Consider the following 20,578-nt stretch of genomic DNA (forward strand, 5'->3'; position numbering starts at 1 on the left):
GAGATGCATGGGAAGATTTGGAGGAATGTGTCGGCAGCGCTCACGAAGGAGCAGAGGGACCTGTCATGGCTGGCTGTCCAGGACAAGTTGGAGACGCGGGGTTTCTTGTACAGCCGCCAAATGGCGCATACCCCAAGTGTCCGAGGGGCTGCAACGCGGACGAAACTGCATCGCACGTGATGGTGGCGTGCCCTTTTGCCCAGGAGGTCTGGAGGAGGAGTAAGCCGTTGCTGGCCCGTTTCGCGCTGTCGAGGGTGACGGCACGGGACGTCATGTGGGGAGAGCTGCGGGGGGTGGGGAGGGAGGACAGGGACCAGGTGTGGGCTGTAACAGGAGCGACGAAGGAGGCACTGTGGAAAGCGCGAAAGAAGGAGCTGGAGGGGTCCCTGATGTCCCCGTTGGAGACATGTTATGTTGCGAGGAGATTGTTGGAAAGGGTGGTGGAGGTGGACCGGGTGAAAATGGGGCGCGATGCCGCAAGGGAACGATGGAAGTGGCCGCTGCCCAGGGTGGGCTAGGGCGTCCGGGGGTGAAGGTGTGCGTGACTGGAAGGGGAGGCTGCCCCTTCAGTGCTGTGGCAGGGGTGACTCCGGTCCAGAGGATGGGTCGGTGGCCGAGCGGGGCCTTTATGGCGCGAGCGAGGGGGCGCCCCCTCGGTCTTTGCTTTGTTTTGTTTTTGTTGTCTCCGCTGAGATACTGAATAAAATTTTAAAAACCGTAATTACCAGCGAAACGGCGTATTCAAACTGTAAATGTTGTGGATTCACTCTTCAACACACCGGTGGGCTAACGTAGTGAACTAATTGTCTTTTGTCAATGTTGGACTTTTTTGCTGATTGGCCGTGTCGGGTGGTGGTGGGTTACGACACATTTATAAATAACGCGATCTAACCCAAAAACCTATATTATGAATAATATTGGTCGCGAAAGCCTACGTGTTAAACTGACAGTGTACACACACACACAGTGTGTACACACAGAGTGTACACACACACAGTGTATATACACTGTACACAAACACACCGTGTACACAAACACACCGTGTACACACACACAGTGTACACACACACCGTGTACACACACACCGTGTACACACACACAGTGCACACACACCGTGTACACACACAGTGTACACACACACACACTGTACACACACAGTGTACACACACACACACCGTGTACACACACACAGTGTACACACACACACAGTGTACACACATACACAGTGTATATACACTGTACACACACAGTTTACACAGTGTACACACACAGTGTACAATCACACACACACAGTGTGTACACAATAATGTACACGTTGTTGCTCAGCTCACACACCCAAGGGGTCTCTGATCAAGAGAGGGAGCAATGGAAAATGAATCTATAAACTCCAACTCCGCTCTGTGACGTCACCACTCAGCATTACCTCATCGGCATGAAACGCCAGGGGGAGGTGTACCTCGCTAGTGACGTCATGTCACGAAGGTATTCATCCCACCCGGTCCGCTGCGCCCTTGAGCGTGACGTCACCTCTGCCTGGGTTACTTACCTTATCTGTTCAACTAGAATCCTTGTTTGGGCAAAGCTACTCCCGGTGACTGGCGGCTCATTAACATAATATATTCATGAAAGTCGTCGCGAGTTTATTGCGACGAGTTTGGCACCCACGCCCACAGAGCCGCTCATTGTGGGAGGGGAGTGTTTTGTACCCCGAAAGTGACGTCATGTCAACTCCTGCTGCTGCGTGACGTCACGAAGTAACAGGAAGCTGCTGCTCCGCCGTGCACTGAAATCCGAGGTGAGACATTCTCATCGCGGTTGTGGTGGTGGTGGTTGTGGTGGTTGTTGTTGTGGTGGTTGTGGTGGTTGTTGTGGTGGTGGTTGTTGTTTACCGAGGTAGAGCCTCGCTCTCTCTCGTAGGGATGTCAATTGAGTAGCAGCGAGCATGGAAGCGATGTCCAGGTTGGAACTTTACAGGACGGGGCCTAGCCACGCGGGGCCTTGCCTCCTGCCCTCGCCTGATCGCGTTTGCTTCAATTCTCTCGCTTAAGTTTAATTTGTCTTCACTCGGCTCGCCACTTTGTCACTTTGTTTTACTTGTTGTTGTGGTGGTTGTTGTGGTGGTTGTTGTGTTGGTGGTTGTTGTGTTGGTGGTTGTGGTGGTGGTTGTTGTGGTGGTGGTTGTTGTGGTGGTGGTTGTTGTGGTGGTGGTTGTGGCGGTGGTTGTGGTGGTGGTTGTGATGGTGGTTGTTGTCGTGGTGGTTGTGGTGGTGGTTGTGGTGGTGGTTGTTGTGGTAGTTGTGGTGGTGGTTGTTGTGGTGGTGGTTGTGGTGGTGGTTTAGTTTTCATAGTTTTCATTTATTTGGTATAGCCCTGTGAGCCATTCGGCTCTTGAATCGGGTGCAACTGCAACAAACAAAAAAGCAAAAACATGAACAAGGAAACATCTTAAAGTGACTATGTGACTGTGGAAACTGAAAATCCAGGAAAAAATATCAAAATATTCCTGAAATAGCACCGTATACCAACGCTGTGTGCAAAAATCCCAGTGGGATGCAAGTCAAACAACAAGAAAACTTAGATTAAGGCCATCAGTCTAACTCCGTACTACAATAAACAAAAACGAGGCCAAACCAAAAAACTTTTAGTAATCACCAAAATAAAGCCATAAATGCAATGTAACAGTGATCATAGGAACTGTGACCAAATGTTTTACAATAAACTACATAAATAACATGTAACGCCAAACCCTAGAGCCACAGCTGGCTGCATGAGTCACTCCACAAACAACAGGAGCATCAGTCGGAGTATCACATTTTTCAATGCACCTTTAAGATCAGCACACTAAATCAAATACAGATAATACTTTGCAGTGGTCGTCCGGAGCAAAACATTTTATTTTATTTTAGGCCACTGAGTAGCAGTGGCAGCTAGAGGTGTACAACTCCTCTAGAGCAGTTTTAAGTGAAGATCTCATAGGTAGTGATTCAAGTTGCAGTTTATTGGCAATAGTGGTGGTGGTTGTGGTGGTGGTTGTTGTGGTTGTGGTGGTGGTTGTTGAGGTGGTGTTTGTTGTGGTGGTTGTTTTGGTGGTGGTTGTTGTGGTGGTAGTTGTGGTGGTGGTTGTTTACTGATGTAGAGCCTCGCTCTCTCTCGTAGGGATGTCAATTGAGTAGCAGCGAGCATGGAAGCGATGTCCAGGTTGGAACTTTACAGCACGGGGCCTAGCCACGCGGGGCCTTGCCTCCTGCGCTCGCCTGATCGTGTTTTCTTCAATTCTCTAGCTTAAGTTTAATTTGTATTCACACGGCTCGCCACTTTGTCACTTTGTTTTACTTGTTGTGGTGATTATTTTGGTGGTAGTTGTTGTGGTGGTTATTGTGGTGGTTGTTATGGTGGTGGTTGTTTTGGTTGTGGTGGTTGTGGTGGTTGTAGTGTTGGTGGTGGTTGTGGTGGTGGTGGTTGTTTACCGAGGTAGAGCCTCGCTCTCTCTCGTAGGGATGTCAATTGAGTAGCAGCAAGCATGGAAGCGATGTCCAGGTTGGAACTTTACAGCGCGGGGCCTAGTCACGCAGGGCCTTGCCTCCTGCCCTCGCCTGATCGTGTTTTCTTCAATTCTCTAGCTTAAGTTTAATTTGTATTCACACGGCTCGCCACTTTGTCACTTTGTTTTACTTGTTGTGGTGATTATTTTGGTGGTAGTTGTTGTGGTGGTTATTGTGGTGGTTGTTATGGTGGTGGTTGTTGTGGTGGTGGTTGTTGTGGTGGTTGTTTTGGTTGTGGTGGTTGTAGTGTTGGTGGTGGTTGTGGTGGTGGTTGTTTACCGAGGTAGAGCCTCGCTCTCTCGTAGGGATGTCAATTGAGTAGCAGCAAGCATAGAAGCGATGTCCAGGTTGGAACTTTACAGCGCGGGGCCTAGTCACGCGGGGCCTTGCCTCCTGCCCTCGCCTGATCGCGTTTGCTTCAATTCTCTCGCTTAAGTTTAATTTGTCTTCACACGGTTCGCCACTTTGTCACTTTGTTTTACTTTTAAATATTCACGCAGTTTTTATTTCGTTCTTTTTTACCAGGCCAAGCCCGCTTGAGCTGCTGTACCGCTTTTGTTTTCGGAAGCGACCTGCCCACAACACAAGGTGAGGCTCGTCAACAGCGTGGCGGTGTTCACTCTAGACGCGTGTTGGTGTTCACTCTAGACGCATGGCGGTGTTCACTCTGGACGCGTGGCGGTGTTCACTCTGGACGCGTGGCGGTGTTCACTCTGGACGCGTGGCGGTGTTCACTCTGGACGCGTGGCGGTGTTCACTCTGGGTGCGTGGCGGTGTTCACTCTGGGCGCGTGGCGGTGTTCACTCTAGACGCGTGGCGGTGTTCACTCTAGACGCTTGGCGCTGTTCACTCTAGACGTGTGGCGGTGTTCACTCTCTGCATGTGGAGTGGGGACAACCGGGGGATCTGGAGGGAAATCCACGCGGCCACAGGGAGAGAGAGACACGTAAACTCCAAATATACAGCAGGCGCCAGGGTCGGGATCCAACCCACGACTTCCTGTATGCCAGGAGAGGTAGTTAACATCTCACCACATGTAGAGAGAGACATGCAGCCTCGGCAATGTTGATTGATCTTCAATTAATTACTTGGTGGAGTAAGGAAGCATTAATACTGAGAGGATGAAGGTGGCCAGGCATGCGTCTGGACACACCACCAACTGTTTACCATGCCAGTGTGTGACAGGGTCAAGTTTGTATTTGCAGTAAAGTCTATTAACTCTATTTAGCATGGAGGTTATATCAAAACAATAGTTTATTTTTGTTTTCCTCTGGGACTGTTTGTAAGAATGGAGTCGGGAAGTTATCATAGCACACGTGCAGCTGAAGTCGGAACTGCTCATCCCAGCATTCAAGGACATCTGTGCCTGGCTTTACACCTCTAAGTTGCGATTTAACATTAATTTATGCATTTATGCATAACACAAATAGTATTATTTTCCACACCCTTTGCTATGTCAGCTGAATTTAGCTTTCATAAATGTTCCTTTTGAAGCCAGACATCCGAAATTGTGTGCTCGGAGTTTTGGGTTAACATTCATTTTGAAGATACGAGGGCTTCCAGGCACGTTTATGACCATTTGCCCTCTCATTGTGTGCCATAACAGCCCGTTTGATGAATTTGGGACACTTTTTCACCATAAAATGAACATATGAATAAGTATAGACATGTAAGTCACGTGTGACTGTGTGTTTGCATTCCTCTGTACATCGATACTGACGTGTAGATGGTGTGGATATAATTTTTTTCTGTCTGCAGCTGACGCTTCCTCTGTCGCTTACTCTACGGAATTTGTCTGATGGAGAAAAGGCACTGGGCGCAGCTCGGTGCAACAAGGCGACAATGCGACCGGTGTGCATTCAGCACGGATCGTCCTGACCGTTTGAGACGGCACCAGAGAACTCACACAGGAGAGAAACCCTTCAAGTGCAGTGTGTGTGAGAAGGCGTTTTCACAGTCACCAAATCTTCATGTACACCAGAGAACACACACGGGATATAAACCCTTCAAGTGCAGTGCGTGTGGGAAGACGTTTACACTTTCAGCAAATCTTCAAAGACACCAGAGAACTCACACAGGAGAGAAACCCTTCAAGTGCAGTGTGTGTGGGAAGGCGTTTGCACAGTCATCTGCTCTCGTAACACACCAGAGATCACACACGGGAGATAAACCCTTCAAGTGCAGTGTGTGTGGGAAGGCGTTTGCACGTTCATCACATCGTCATGTACACCAGAGAACACACACAGGAGAGAAACCCTTCAAGTGCAGTGTGTGTGGGAAGGCATTTACACGTTCACAAAGTCTTCATGTACACCAGAGAACACACACGGGAGAGAAACCCTTCAAGTGCAGTGTGTGTGGGAAGGCGTTTGCATATTCATCTTCGATTGTAAGACACCAGAGAACACACACGGTAGAGAAACCCTTCAGGTGCACTCCGTGCGGGATAGTGTTTGCACTTTCATCAAATCTTCATGTACACCAGACAACACACAAGCATCAGAAGATCCACAAGGAGTGGAGTCGGAAATCAGCTTGTGAAAGTCAAAGTGCCGCAATGAGCCCATCCCTCATGAAACAAGAACCGGAGGAAAATCCCAGCTTGGACACTTTTAAAGGTATCGAGGTGAAATATGAAGTGGTGAAATGTGAAGAAGTGATGGTGAAGAGCGAAGAAGTGAAGGTAAAATGTGACGATTCAACTCCAAAATCGGACCTTCACATCGATGGAGGCAACGTGAAGCAGGAGGAGAATTCTGACTGTGAGGCAGAGCGAGGCAACTCCCAGCAGTTTGTGGAAGTGGAGGTGTGGGTGGACTTCCTCTGAGACAATACAAAGTCAAATGGAGACCCGGTAAATGTGTAAGCCAGAGACGATGTCGCTCCAATAGATGCACCTTTGTCACAGGCCTTTAATGACAAGAATGTGAAGTTGAACACTAAATTCCTAGGTGCAAATTGCAGGGGAAGAGCGGCCAGTCTTTGTGGATCTGTGGGTTGGGTAGATCTCTAACCAGGAGCGACAGCCAATAAGCTCCCAAACATTCACTATGTTCTAATAATTGCATTTATATGGTGCTTGCTTAATCGCCTCTGGCAATTCAGAGTTTTGTATCGTATCTCGTCTCAAACACTCGAAGAGCATCCCCAAGTAGCAGCTGCCCCTGTGTGGCACAAGGTGGTGGCCCTGCTCCGGCCTGCATGTGGACAAGAGCCTGTCAGTAAGGGGTGATGGTTGATGTGGCATCTTGGTTGTGTAGTTAGTAGGTAATGTTTAGAATTTGCTCAATTTTGACCCAGACGCCAGCATCCAATGGCCTCATTTTAAATGGTGCAATAGTATGATGTACATACACTGTTAAACGTATTTTTTTAAAAATAGCTTCTTGTTAATGCGATGTGAACCTGATGCAGTATATTTCACTGCAGTAATTCAATTTTGTGAATATTCCTGTCAATAATTTAGAATGAATACTTGTCTGATTGTGTGCGTACATGTAACATTTTGTCTATAAGGGTCAAACATTGAATAAGTGATGTTAGGACAAAGTGTGTTTTGGAAGTAACCTGTACAGATAACTCAGGTGAGACTCATTGTTCTTGTGATACAGGTTAAAGGGTATTTTTGTATTTTCAGGAAGCATCTCCCTCTGGAGCAACTCATTGTCTTTTCAAGTAGGGAGCACACTCGGATCATTCATAAGTTAGAAGGCATACCACACAAAAGTTACATGTAGAGGAGATACATTCTCTACAACACGAATTATAATTTAGTTTTACGTGTTGGCGTAGATTTTGTCGAATTAGGACGAGAAATGGTCCTTGCTGATTAACGTCTGGATGTTCACAACCAATGCTTGAAGCAAGCCTGACTGCCTGCGGCGCCCCTCACAACCATTTACGGCCTTGGGCCAGGAAATTAACGAAAAAAATTGCACACGAACGACGCATTCACGCAAGCACCTGATGCTCCGATTTGAAGTTTGAAAATGAAACAACTTTGAATTGTATTATGTTTTGAATTAGATAATTGTATTTCTTCATTAAAAGCTTATTCATTGAAAACGATATTTCGTGTGAATTTTCTCTCGTCTTTAAGTAGATGGCCTTGCCAGAGGTTCAGTTCGATGGGGACTTTCACCTGGTTGGGATCGCGGGATTGAGATGAGGCGACACAGAGCTGGCCGTGCGTGAAGACCGCCGTCCGCAGATCGATTACAACGCGATCGAACGTCTGTTCCTGCGCCTCCATCGTTCATGCAGGGGGCGCGTAGGTTTGCAGTGCCCCCTGCATGAAAACGACGGAACGTGCAGCGTTAGTCACGAAGTTGTGCGCAAGCGCCACAACAAGGCGGTGTGAGCTGACCTGCCACCACGTTTATGGGTCAACAGGAGGCATCCGAGAGAGAGAGCGAGGTGCGTAGGGGTTGACCAAAGTAAACCCCTGGCCCCTGTTGTATATGTGGGTTATGAAAATTTGAGCTTCCCGGCTAAGGTCTGGTTTGTACGCTCCACCATCCCATTCGCCTGGGGGTGGTATGCCGTAGTTTGGTCCTTCTGGATTCCGAACTCCTGGCACAGCGCCTGAAATAGCTCTGCCTCGAACTCACTACCCTGGTCAGTAATGACTCGTTCAGGGATCCCATGTTAAAGTACGTATTGTTCCACAAATGCTCTGGTGACCACAAGGGCCGTTTTATCTGGGATGACCACCGCCACTGGGTAGCGCGTGAAATACTCCACCGCCACGAGGATATACCGGTTGCCTCGGTGTAATCGTGGGAATGGCCCCTGTAGGTCGATCCCAACTAGCTGGTTCACCCGTCTGACACGGATCGGACTCAGGGACACCTGATACTGCACCGGTTTCTGCCCACACTGCTGACAAGCGCGGCAGCCCTGTACCCAGGTGGCCACATCTTGTGCCAGTTTGGGCTAGAGATACTGGCGACGCAGGGTCTCGCGAGTGCGCCGTTCCCCATCATGGCCCCCTAGCGGGTGATCATGCACCAACCGTAGCAGCTGGGGCCGCACCTGGGCGGGAACACAGATGCACCCTGGCTGCCCGGCTTCGGTTAGTTCCCGCACCACTCCGTTCTCTACACGCAACCGGGCATACAAACCACTCCAGGGTCCCTGCAGGGCGACCTTTTCCTCCCGCAGGGCCGCCTCCGCCGCCGCCAGGTCCGGGTCCCGCCGCTGGGCCTGTCTCAGCTGCTCGTGATCCAGGCCCGGGAACGCACAGCCGACGTCCTCTTGGATCTCACCGGGTGAGGCGGAGCGGCCCGTCGGGCCCCGGGATGTGGGCCCCGTGCCCGCCGGGCGGTCCACTGGGTCCCTGGCTCCTTCTGCAGGGACCTCCGTGGCACACACGGCACTTTCTCTCAGCGGAGGGGGGTTAGTCTCAGGGCGCTCCAGGGGGGCCGTTGCCTGTCGGCAGCGTCCCCCCGTGAAGCACGGGCAGGCCTCCTCCGCCCTCGTCACGGCGCACACCGTGGGTCACCTTGACAAGGCGTCCGCGTTTGCGTGCGTCCGCCCTGCCCTGTACTCAATCTGCAGGTTATACTCCTGCAGCTGCGTCAGCCACCGGGCCATCTGCCCCCACGGTTCCTTGAACGTTAGGAGAAACTGCAGAGCATAATGGTCAGTTTGCACGCGACATTTCCTGCCGTACAGATACGGCCGGAACTGCTTACACGTGAAAATCACGGCATACAGTTCCTGACGGGTCACGCAATAATTCAGCTCGGCCCCGCTCAGGGTCCGGCTGGCGTATGCGATGACCCGCTCCGTCCCACCCTGCACCTGTGACAACACCGCGCCCAGCCCACTGCTGCAGGCGTCGGTGTCCAAAATAAAATCGGTGGAAAGTCAGGGAAAGCCAGGGTGGGGGGTATGGGCGAGGTGGTCCTCCGTCCACTGATAGGGGTTCTTAGGGGAACTGAGTTTGGTGAGGGGGCGTGCAATCTCGCCGAATCCCTTCACAAATCGACGACAATAGGTGGCTAGCCCCAAAAACGACCTGATCTCCGTCAGGTTCCTCAGTCTTGGCCATTCCACTACGGCGCGTACCTTCTCCTGGTCGGTGCGCACCCCTGCCTCGCTGACGCGGTGTCTTAGGTACCCAACCTCGCACTGCGCAATATGACACTTACGCGGCTTGAGCTTGAATGGGCTTCTCGCAGTCGTTGGAACTGTGGTGCCACGACAGCGAAGCCGCTCCGTGGGAGCCGTGCCTGCAACGGGGGTGCTGCGGCAGAGAAGCCACCAGGCTGCCGTCGCAGCGCTTCCCCCACCACCCTCCAAGTGAACGCACACACGCACTCACGTAGGGTCTCGTGGGGGGGTCACCTGCCCCTGAATTTTCATCCGAGGGCCCCCCTCGTGGGGGTGCTCCACGGTTTCTCAGGGCCAGGGAATTGGCAGAACCCCCCCCCCCCCCCAGGCCGAATTGCACTGCGGAGCCGTGGATCGACTTAAAATTGCACGGCCACGGCGAACTACTGAGAACCACGTTGAGGGAACACCCAGGGCACACGCGGATCGGCAGGCAGGAGGGGGGCGGGGCGGTACAAGAGGATGCCAGGCACTCGGTTAAACAATGGAGGGGAGGGGCCCTCGCCCTTGCACACCGTGCGGTATAGCGGGCGTCGGAGAGGGGGATAAATCCGATTGGCCAAGGGCGGGAAATCCGAGGCTCCGGATTGGACGAGAGGCCAGCGGGTTCGCGGCGCGTTAGCTTTGAAGTAGGGGGATAAAAATGGACGAAAATGAGAAGCAAGCTCTCTTTTGTGTTCAGGGTTTGCTGGAGTGAGGGATCAAGGAGTCATCGTCCCCTGCTACTCGAACGTCCATGAGACAGGTCTCAGAGCAGCCAGGTCCAGTTCCCAGCCAAAGCCACGTGCAGCCTTGCCTCCCCGCGACTTCCTACACCTCGAGATCGGAGCGTAAGAACGGAGAGGGGAGGTAAGTCCAAGGAGAAAATCCCGTAGGGGGGAGCGAGTAGGGAGAGACCAGGCAAATTGAGTCCTAGGCCGCCGGGAGATAGGTTAGATCAGCACTGCTGGTCCACACTGACACGGGTAGATTAACTCGAATTAAACAATACATCGCCAGTACACATTAAACCGTGTCGTGCTGTCTCTGCGAGTACGGAGGGGGGGGGGGGGGGGGTGCATGGTGTGGTGAGCCAGTGTGTTGTGGAGTCTTGTGTTTTCGCACGAGCGTGTATTCTGCCCGCATGGGTGCTCTCGTCACTGCGCAGCTTGGGGTTAGCGTGGACGAGAGGGGCACAGCGGCGTATTCGCAAGGTGCTTAGTACAGCCATTTAATTTATGCTGTGAGGGGGGAGAAGAGACGAGTGGGGGGTCACAGGAGAACGGGGAAACGGGGGGCAGTCGCCCCAAGAATTCATATTCTTGGATCTTTCGGTAAAGTCACCACGTAGAAGGGAAACAATAAAAACCGCGACTTTTTTTCAAATTTTCTTACTGTGGTTTTCACACCTGATGATGAGTACTTGTGTTGCAGTCGAAACGTGAACATTTTATTGTTTTATATTTTTATTATTTTATTGTTTCCCTATCTACGTGGTGACTTTACCGAAAGAAGCAAGAATACAGATGAGATGGTCTTGGACTTCAGGAAGAATACAGCCCCACTCACCCCCATTACCCTGTGCGACTCCCCAGTCAAACCTGTGGAGTCCTTCCGCTTCCTGGGCACTATTCTCTCCCGGGACCTCAAGTGGGAACTGAACATCAGCCCCCTCACCAAGAGAGCTCAACAGAGAATGTACTTCCTACGGCAGCTGAAGAAATTCAACCTGCCTAAGACAATAATGGTGCACTTCTATACAGAAATTGAATCCATCCTCACCTCCTCCATAACCGTCTGGTACGTTGCTGCCAAGGACAAGAGCAGACTGCAGCGTATCATCCACACTCCCGTCGCTCCAGAAGGACTCTGACCCAATTCTCCCTCCTGCCCCCCTTATGTCCCCAACGCCCGTTAACCCCCCGGTCACATGACGTCATCCTGAGCATTCAATCGAATCCTCTTGCGGCCATTTTGAGCGCTCTGGCCGTTGTGGGGGGGGGGGGGGGGGTCGCGTCATCCCCTTCCCATTGTCTCTGTGCCTGCGTTCTTCGGCGTTGACTCATCGATAATCCCCTTGTCCGCTCCCACCTAAGTCAACTTCTTATCTGCCTGGGGGCTTTCCCTTCCCACCCCACTGTTTACCCTGCCGCTGGGTGCTGGCTGAAGTTCCCATCCCCTCCGTGTTGTGAATGCTTCATCGTGGCCGGCCTGTAAAGCTCTACGCTCCCTTTTTGGGGGGGGCGCCATGTAATCCGGTCTGGGGGGCTCAGTCAATTTCCTGGTCCGGGGAAACCGTGGAACGTCCCTGCTAGTGGAGTTCTCGGGTGAAAACCATCGTACCAGGTGATCCCTCCTTGAGACCCTACGGGGGTGCATGCGAGTGTTTAGTGGGGCGTGCATTCATGGGGTGGGTGTGGGGGGGGCACGTGGAGGGGGTAGCGCCGATCGAGCTGCTCCGCTGCGGTGGCACCACACAATCTACCAACCCTCGAGGACCTGCACACCTCGAGGAGCATGAGGCGAGCGAGGAAGATTTGTGGCCGATTCCTCCCACCCTGGACACTTCTCTGTTCCAGCTACTCAACTCCGACAGAAGGCTGCGGCCCATCAGGACCAAAACCACACGCCACAAAAACAGTTTCTTCCCATCCGCTGCTGGCCTCTTCAACAAGGCCAAGGGCTTACACTGACTTTAACATTTTATCTACAAAATGACACCTTGCCATATTTACACTATGTTACCCTATTTGTATTTTTAGATTGTATCTCATAGCTAATTTATATTCAATATTTATTCAAAATTTTACATACGTTAGCCCCTTAGTGTTAGTTAGACGTTGTACCTTTAGTATAGTTAGACTTGTATACCACTTATTTAAGATTCCTATATGTTGAATGTAAATTCCTTGTCTGTACGAACTTTCATGGCGAATAAAACCCTTTCTGATTTAAACCCTTTCTGATTAAAGTCATGTAAATAGAAAACAAAAATAAAGAAAAATGTGGTTATTTTTATTATTTAAATTGTCATTTCAGTTCATTATTTTCTTTTGAGTAACATGTTTTTTAATCTACCAGACTTTACCGAAAGAAGCAAGAATATTAATTCCTGCAGTCACAAAAGTTTAAAGTCAAAATAGAATGCGCCACCACTCGGCTCGCCTCAATCTGCGTGGGGGCTTGGCCCCCCCTCACACACACAAAGTGTGTACACACACAGTGTACACACACAGTGTACACACACACACAGTGTACACACAGTGTACACACACAGTTTTCAAACACACAGTGTGCACACACACAGTGTACACAGTGTACACACACACACAGTGTACACACAGTGTACACACAGTGTACACACAGTGTACACACACACTGTCTACACACACACAGTGTACACACACAGTGTACACACACACAGTGTACACACACACACCGTGTACACACAGTGTGTACACACACAGTGTACACACAGTGTGTACACAGTGTACACACACACCGTGTGTACACACACAGTGTACACACACATACAGTGTACACACATACAGTGTACACATAGTGTACACACACAGTGTACACACACAGTGTACACACACAGTGTACACATACACAATGTGTACACACACAGTGTACAGACACACACACACTGTGTGTGTGTACACACACACACACACAGTGTACACACACACAGTGTACACACAGTGTACACACGCAGTGTTCACGTATACACACGCAGTGTGCACACACACACGCAGTGTGCACACACACACGCAGTGTGCACACACACACGCAGTGTGCACACACACACGCAGTGTGCACACACACACGCAGTGTGCACACACACACGCAGTGTGCACACACACACGCAGTGTGCACACACACACGCAGTGTGCACACACACACGCAGTGTGCACACACACACGCAGTGTGCACACACACACGCAGTGTGCACACACACACGCAGTGTGCACACACACACGCAGTGTGCACACACACACGCAGTGTGCACACACACACGCAGTGTGCACACACACACGCAGTGTGCACACACACACGCAGTGTGCACACACACACGCAGTGTGCACACACACACGCAGTGTGCACACACACACGCAGTGTGCACACACACACGCAGTGTGCACACACACACGCAGTGTGCACACACACACGCAGTGTGCACACACACACGCAGTGTGCACACACACACGCAGTGTGCACACACACACGCAGTGTGTGCACACAATAATGTCCACGTTGTTGCTCAGCTCACACACCCAAGGGGTCTCTGATCAAGAGAGGGAGCAATGGAAAATTAATTTAAATCAACTTAAACTCCAACCCCGCTCTGTGACGTCACCACTCAGCATTACCTCATCGGCGTGAAACGCCAGGGGGAAGTGTACCTCGCTAGTGATGTCATGTCACTAAGGTATTCACCCCACCCTGTCCAAGGCTCCTTTGAGCGTGACGTCAACTCTGCCTGGGTCTTTCTGTTCAAGTGACGTCATGTCACCTCCTGCTGCCGCGTGACGTCACGAGATAACAGGAAGCTGCTGCTCCGCCGTGCACTGAAATCTGAGGTGAGAAATTCTCATCGCGGTTGTGGTGGTTGTGGTGGTGGTTGTGGTGGTTGTTGTTGTGGTGGTTGTTGTGGTGGTGGTTGTGGTGGTGGTTGTGGTGGTTTTTGTGGTGGTGGTTGTGGTGGTTGTGGTTGTTGTGGTGGTTGTTGTGGTGGTGGTTGTGGTGGTTGTTGTGGTGGTTGTTGTGGTGGTTGTTGTGGTGGTTGTGGTTGTTGTGGTGGTTGTTGTGGTGGTGGTTGTGGTGGTTGTTGTGGTGGTTGTTGTGGTGGTGGTGGTTGTGGTGGTGGTTGTTGTGGGGGTGGTTGTTGTGGTTGTGGTGGTGTTTGTGGTGGTTGTTGTAGTGGTGGTGGTTGTGGTGGTTGTTGTGGTGGTTGTAGTGGTGGTTGTGGTGGTGGTGGTTGTTGTGTTGGTTGTTTGTTGGTTGTTGTGATGGTTGTTGTGGTGGTGGATGTGGTGGTGGTGGTGGTTGTGGTGGTGCTTGTGGTGGTGGTGGTGGTGGGTGGGTGGTTGTAGTGGTGGTTGTGGTAGTGGTTGTTGTGGTGGTTGTGGTGGTGGTTGTGGTGATGGGTGTGGTGGTGTTTGTGGTGGTGGGTGTGGTGGTTGTGGTTGTGGGGGTGGTTGTGGTGGTTGTGGTGGTGGTGGTTGTTGTTTACCGGGGTAGAGCCTCGCTCTCTCTCTCAGGGATGTCAATTGAGTAGCAGGGAGCATGGAAGCGATGTCCAGGTTGGAACTTTACAGCACGGGGCCTAGCCACGCGGGGCGTTGCCTCCTGCCCTCGCCTGAACGCGTTTGCTTCAATTCTCTCACTTAAGTTTAATGTGTCTTCACTCGGCTCGCCACTTTGTCACTTTGTTTGATTTTTAAATATTCACGCAGTTTTAATTTCATTATTTTTTACCAGGCCATGCCCGCTTGAGCTGCTTTACCGCTTTTGTTTTCAAAAGCGATCTGCCCACAACACAAGGTGAGGCTCATCAACAGCGTGGCGGTGTTCACTCTAGACGCGCGGCGGTGTTCACTCTGGGTGCGTGGCGGTGTTCACTCTGGACGCGTGGCGGTGTTCACTCTGGGCCAGCGGCGGTGTTCACTCTGGGCGCGTGGCGGTGTTCACTCTGGGCGCGTGGCGGTGTTCACTCTGGGCGCGTGGCGGTGTTCACTCTGGGCCAGCGGCGGTGTTCACTCTGGGCGCGTGGCGGTGTTCACTCTGGGCGCGTGGCGGTGTTCACTCTGGGCCAGCGGCGGTGTTCACTCTAGACGCGTGGCGGTGTTCACTCTGGGCATGTGGCGGTGTTCACTCTAGACGCGCGGCGGTGTTCACTCTGGGCGCGTGGCGGTGTTCACTCTAGACGCGTGGCGGTGTTCACTCTGGGCGCGCGGCGGTGTTCACTCTGGACGCGTGGCGGTGTTCACTCTGGGCGCGTGGTGGTGTTCACTCTGGGCGCGTGGTGGTGTTCACTCTAAACGCGTGGCGGTGTTCACTCTAGACGCGTGGTGGTGTTCACTCTGGGTGCCTTGCGGTGTTCACTCTGGGCGCGTGGCGGTGTTCACTTTGGTCGCGTGGTAGTGTTCACTCTGAACGCGTGGCGGTGTTCACTCTAGACGCGTGGCGGTGTTCACTCTGGGTGCCTTGCGGTGTTCACTCTGGGCGCGTGGCGGTGTTCACTCTAGACGCGTGGCGGTGTTCACTCTGGGCACGTGGCGGTGTTCACTCTAGACGCGTGGCGGTGTTCACTCTGGACGCGTGGCGGTGTTCACTCTAGACGCGTGGCGGTGTTCACTCTGGACGCGTGGTGGTGTTCACTCTGAACGCGTGGCGGTGTTCACTCTGGACGCGTGGCGGTGTTCACTCTGGACGAGTGGCAGTGTTCCCTCTTGACGCACGGCGGTGTTCACTCTGGGCGCGCAGCCGTGTTCACTCCGGGCGCGTGGCGGTGTTCACTCTGGGCACACGGCGGTGTTCACTCTACTTGGTGGAGTGAGGAAGCATGAATTCTGAGCAGGTGAAGGTGGCCAGGCGTGGGTCTGGACACACCACCACCTGTGCACCATGCCAGTGTGTGACAGTGGTGGAGCCAGTGGGGGTGGGGTGGCACGTGCCCCTCCAACGGTCCGATCGAAATCCTTAATTTCGATCGGACCGTTGGGGTTTATTAATAACTAGCTTCACTACCCGACATCGCCCGGAACTTGGATTCTTGTCTTGGATAAATTTCAAATTTCATATTCCCTTATCTTTGTTGCAGGTTGATGCCACACACTCCATGGTCATTTCCCCCCCCCCCCCCCCCCCCCAAATACAAAAGTATATTTTAATACTTTTTGCATTGTGTCCTGTCTGGAAGCTACCGACATGCCAAATTTCAAGTGTGTAGCATGTTGGGAAGTATGCTGCACATTTCAAACAGACACAAATTCACAAATTTCGATTTTATAAATATAGATAAATCAGCATTTTGCGACCGCCACTGCCACCATGTGGCATATTATTACGTGCCAGGGACTCTATGAGAGGACAACAGTCCGAGGCCATAATTGGCAATAAGTAACGGCAAAGCAGTTACAAGCGACTCAGAATTGTGCGCAGTTGCCTATATAGTACACGACTTCCCTGATGGCAAACACCTTCAGCGAGCGCGATGCCAATCATCCGCGTCCAATAAAAAGCATAGGACAAGTCCTTAGTAACAACTCCTTACCAACAACTCCTTACCAACAACTCCTTAATAACAACTCCTTACTAACAACTCCTTACCAACAACTCCTTACCAACAACTCCTTAATAACAACTCCTTACTAACAACTCCTTACTAACAACTCCTTACTTAATAACAACTCCTTACTAGCAACTCCTTACTTACTAACAACTCCTTACTAACAACTCCCTACTTACTTACAACTCCTATAATTTTTAATTGCTGGAGGGGTTACCCCTCCCTGCCTGAAAATCCTGGCTCCACCTCTGTGTGACAGTGTCAAGTTTGTATTTGCAGTAAAGTCTATTAACTCTATTGTGCACGAAGGTTATATCAAAACGGTAGTTTATTTTTATTTTCCTCTGGAACTCATTGTAAGAATGGAGTCGGGAAGTTATCACAGCACACGTGCAGCTGAAGTTGGAACTGTTCATCCCAGCATTCAAGGACATCTGTGCCTGGCTTCACACCTCTAAGTTGCGATTGAACATTTATTTATGCATTTCTGCATAGCACAAATAGTATTATTTTCCACACCCTTTGCTATGTCAGCTGAATTTAGCTTTCATAAATATTCCTTTTGAAGCCAGAAGGCTGAAATTGTGTGCTCGGAGTTTTGGATTAACATTCATTTTGAAGATACGAGGGCTTCCAGGCACGTTTATGACATTTGCCCTCTCATTGTGTGCCATAACAGCGCGTGTGATGAATTTGGGACACGTTTCCACTATATCATGCATATATGAATAAGTATAGACATGTAAGTCGTGTTATTGTGTATATATGCATTTCTCTGTGCATCGATACTGACGTGTAGATGGTGTGGATATTATTTTTTTCTGTCTGCAGCTGTCACTTCCTCTGCAGAATTTGTCTGATGGAGCAAAGGCACTCGGCGCGGCTCGGTGCAAAAAGGCAACAATGCGACCGGCGTGCGAACAGCACGGATCGTTCTGCACATTTGACACAGCACCAGAGAACTCACACAGGAGAGAACCCCTTCAACTGCAGTGTGTGTGGGATGGTGTTTATACATTCATCTACTCTTGTAATACACCAGAGAACACACACGGGAGAGAAACCCTTCAAATGCAGTGTGTGTGGGAAGGGGTTTGCACAGTCACCACATCTTCAAAGACACCAGAGAACACACACAGGAGAGAAACCCTTCAAGTGCAGTGTGTGTCGTAAGGCGTTTGCACTTTCATTTACACTTGTAACACACCAGAGAACACACACAGGAGAGAAACCCTTCAAGTGCAGTGTGTGTGGGAAGGCGTTTGCACTTTCATTTACACTTGTAACACACCAGAGAACACACACAGGAGAGAAACCCTTCAAGTGCAGTGTGTGTGGGAAGGCCTTTGCACATTCATCTGCTCTTGTAACACACCAGAGAACACACACAGGAGAGAAACCCTTCAAGTGCATTGTGTGTGGGATGGCATTTTCAGATTCATCTACTCTTAAAAAACACCAGAGAACACACACGGGAGATAAACCCTTCAAGTGCAGTGTGTGTGGGAAGGCGTTTGCACTTTCATCTACTCTTGTAAAACACCAGAGAACACACACAGGAGATAAACCCTTCAAGTGCAGTGTGTGTGGGAAGGCGTTTGCACAGTCATCTGCTCTTGTAACACACCAGAGAACTCACACAGGAGATAAACCCTTCAAGTGCAGTGTGTGTGGGAAAGCGTTTGCACGTTCAACACATCTTCAAATACACCAGAGAACTCAAAGTGCCGCAATGAGCCCATCCCTCATGAAACAAGAACCGGAAGAAAATCCCAGCTTGGACACTTTTAAAGGTATCGAGGTGAAATATGAAGAGGTGAAGGTGAAATGTGAAGAAGTGATGGTGAAGAGCGAAGAAGTGAGTGTAAAATGTGAAGATGAAGATTCAACTCCAAAATCGGACCTTCACATCGATGGAGGCAACGTGAAGCAGGAGGAGAATTCTGACGGCGAGGCAGAGCGAGGCAACTCCCAGCAATTTGTGGAAGTGGAGGTGTGGGTGGACTTCCTAGACAATACAAAGTCAAATGGAGACCCGGTAGATGTGTAAGCTTGAGACAATGTCGCTCCAATAGATGCACCTTTGGCACAGACCTTTAATGACAAGAATGAAGTTGAACACTCAATTGCGAGTTTCAACCTGCAGGGTAAGAGCAGCCAGTCTTTGTGGACCTGTGGGTTGGGTAGATCTCTAACCAGGAGCGAGAGCCAAGAAGCTCCCAAGCGTTGACTATGTTATAATTGCAATTATATGGTGTTTGCTTAATCACCTCTGGCAATTCGGAGTTTTGTATCGTTTCTCATCTCAAACACTCGAAGAGCACCCCCAAGTAGCAGCTGCCCCTGTGTGGCACAAGGTGGTGGCCCTGCACCGGCCTGCATGTGGACAAGAGCCTGTCAGTATGGGGCGCTGGTTGATGTGTCATCTCAGTTGTGTAGTTAGTAGGTAATGTTTAGAATTTGCTCAATTTTGACCCAGACGCCAGCATGCAATGGCCTACTCGTTTTGATTGGCGCAATAGTATGTTGTACATACACTGTTAAGCAGACGGTACGTATGTTTTAAAATAGCTTCTTGTTAGTACGATGTAACCTGATGCAGTATATTTAACTGCAGTAATTCAATTTTGTTAATATGCCTGTCAGTTTAGAATGAATACTTGTCTGATTGTGTGCGTATATGTAACATTTTGTCTTTAAGGGTGAAACATTGAATAAGTGATGTTAGGACAAATTGTGTGTTTTGGAAGTAACCTGTACAGATAACTCAGGTGAGACTCATTGTTCTTGTGATGAAGGTCAAAGGGTATTTTTGTGTTTTCAGGAAGCTTCTCCCTCTGGAGCTGGTCATTGTCTTTGAAATAGGGAGCACACTCGAATTATTAATCAGTTACACGTAGAGGAGATACATTCTCTACAACACGAATTATAATTTAGTATTACGTGTTGACGTAGATTTTGTCTAACTAGGTCTAGAAATGCTCCTTGCTGATTAACGTCTGGATGTTCACAACCAAGGGTTGAAGCAAGCCTGACCGCCTGCGCCGCCCCTCACAACCATTTACGGCCTGGGGCCAAGAAAGTCACAAAGAAAACTGCACACGAACGACGCCTCCACGCAAGCACCTGATGCTCCGTTTTGAAGTTTTAAAATGAAACAGTTTTAATTTGATTATGCTTTGAATTCGATAATTGTATTTCTTCATTAAAAGCTTATCTCATTTTACATCTGGAACACTTATTTGAAAACGACATTTGGTATGAATTTTCTCTCGTCATTAATTATTATTTTTTTATTAGATAATTGTATTCATTAAAAGCTTATCTCATTTTACATCTGGAAGACTTATTTCGTGTGAATTTTCTCTCGTCATTAGGTAGATGGCCTTGCCGGGGGTTTGGTTCGATGCGGACTTTCACCTGGTTGGGATCGCGGGATCCAGATGAGGCGACACAGAGCTGGCCGTGCGAGAAGACCGCCGTCCGCAGATCGATTACAACGCGATCGAACGTCTGTCCCTGCGCCTCCGTCGTTCATGCAGGGGACGCGTAGGTCTGCAGCGCCCCCTGCATGAATATGACGGAACGTGCAGCGTTAGTCACGAAGTTGTGCATAAGCGCCACAACAAGGCGCTGTAAGCTGACC

At 50.3% G+C, this 20,578-nt stretch overlaps 2 protein-coding genes across 2 annotated transcripts in view; one reads left to right on the top strand and one right to left on the bottom strand.

The window, feature by feature from the left end:
- LOC116957256 (uncharacterized) overlaps positions 1-20,578 on the bottom strand; it is a 631,244-nt gene that overhangs the window by 146,781 nt on the left and 463,885 nt on the right. The gene's annotated exons all lie outside the window — the stretch shown is intronic.
- Positions 17,514-20,263, top strand: LOC142906849 (uncharacterized). The gene has a single exon (XM_076055513.1). It carries the CDS (start codon positions 17,732-17,734, stop codon positions 18,980-18,982), a length of 1,251 nt encoding a protein of 416 aa, XP_075911628.1. The 5' UTR covers positions 17,514-17,731; the 3' UTR covers positions 18,983-20,263.

Source organism: Petromyzon marinus, chromosome 71 (assembly GCF_048934315.1).
Source record: "Petromyzon marinus isolate PM22_M1 ecotype Great Lakes invasive population chromosome 71, UKy_Petmar_22M1.pri1.0, whole genome shotgun sequence".
NCBI classification, from domain to species: domain Eukaryota; kingdom Metazoa; phylum Chordata; class Hyperoartia; order Petromyzontiformes; family Petromyzontidae; genus Petromyzon; species Petromyzon marinus.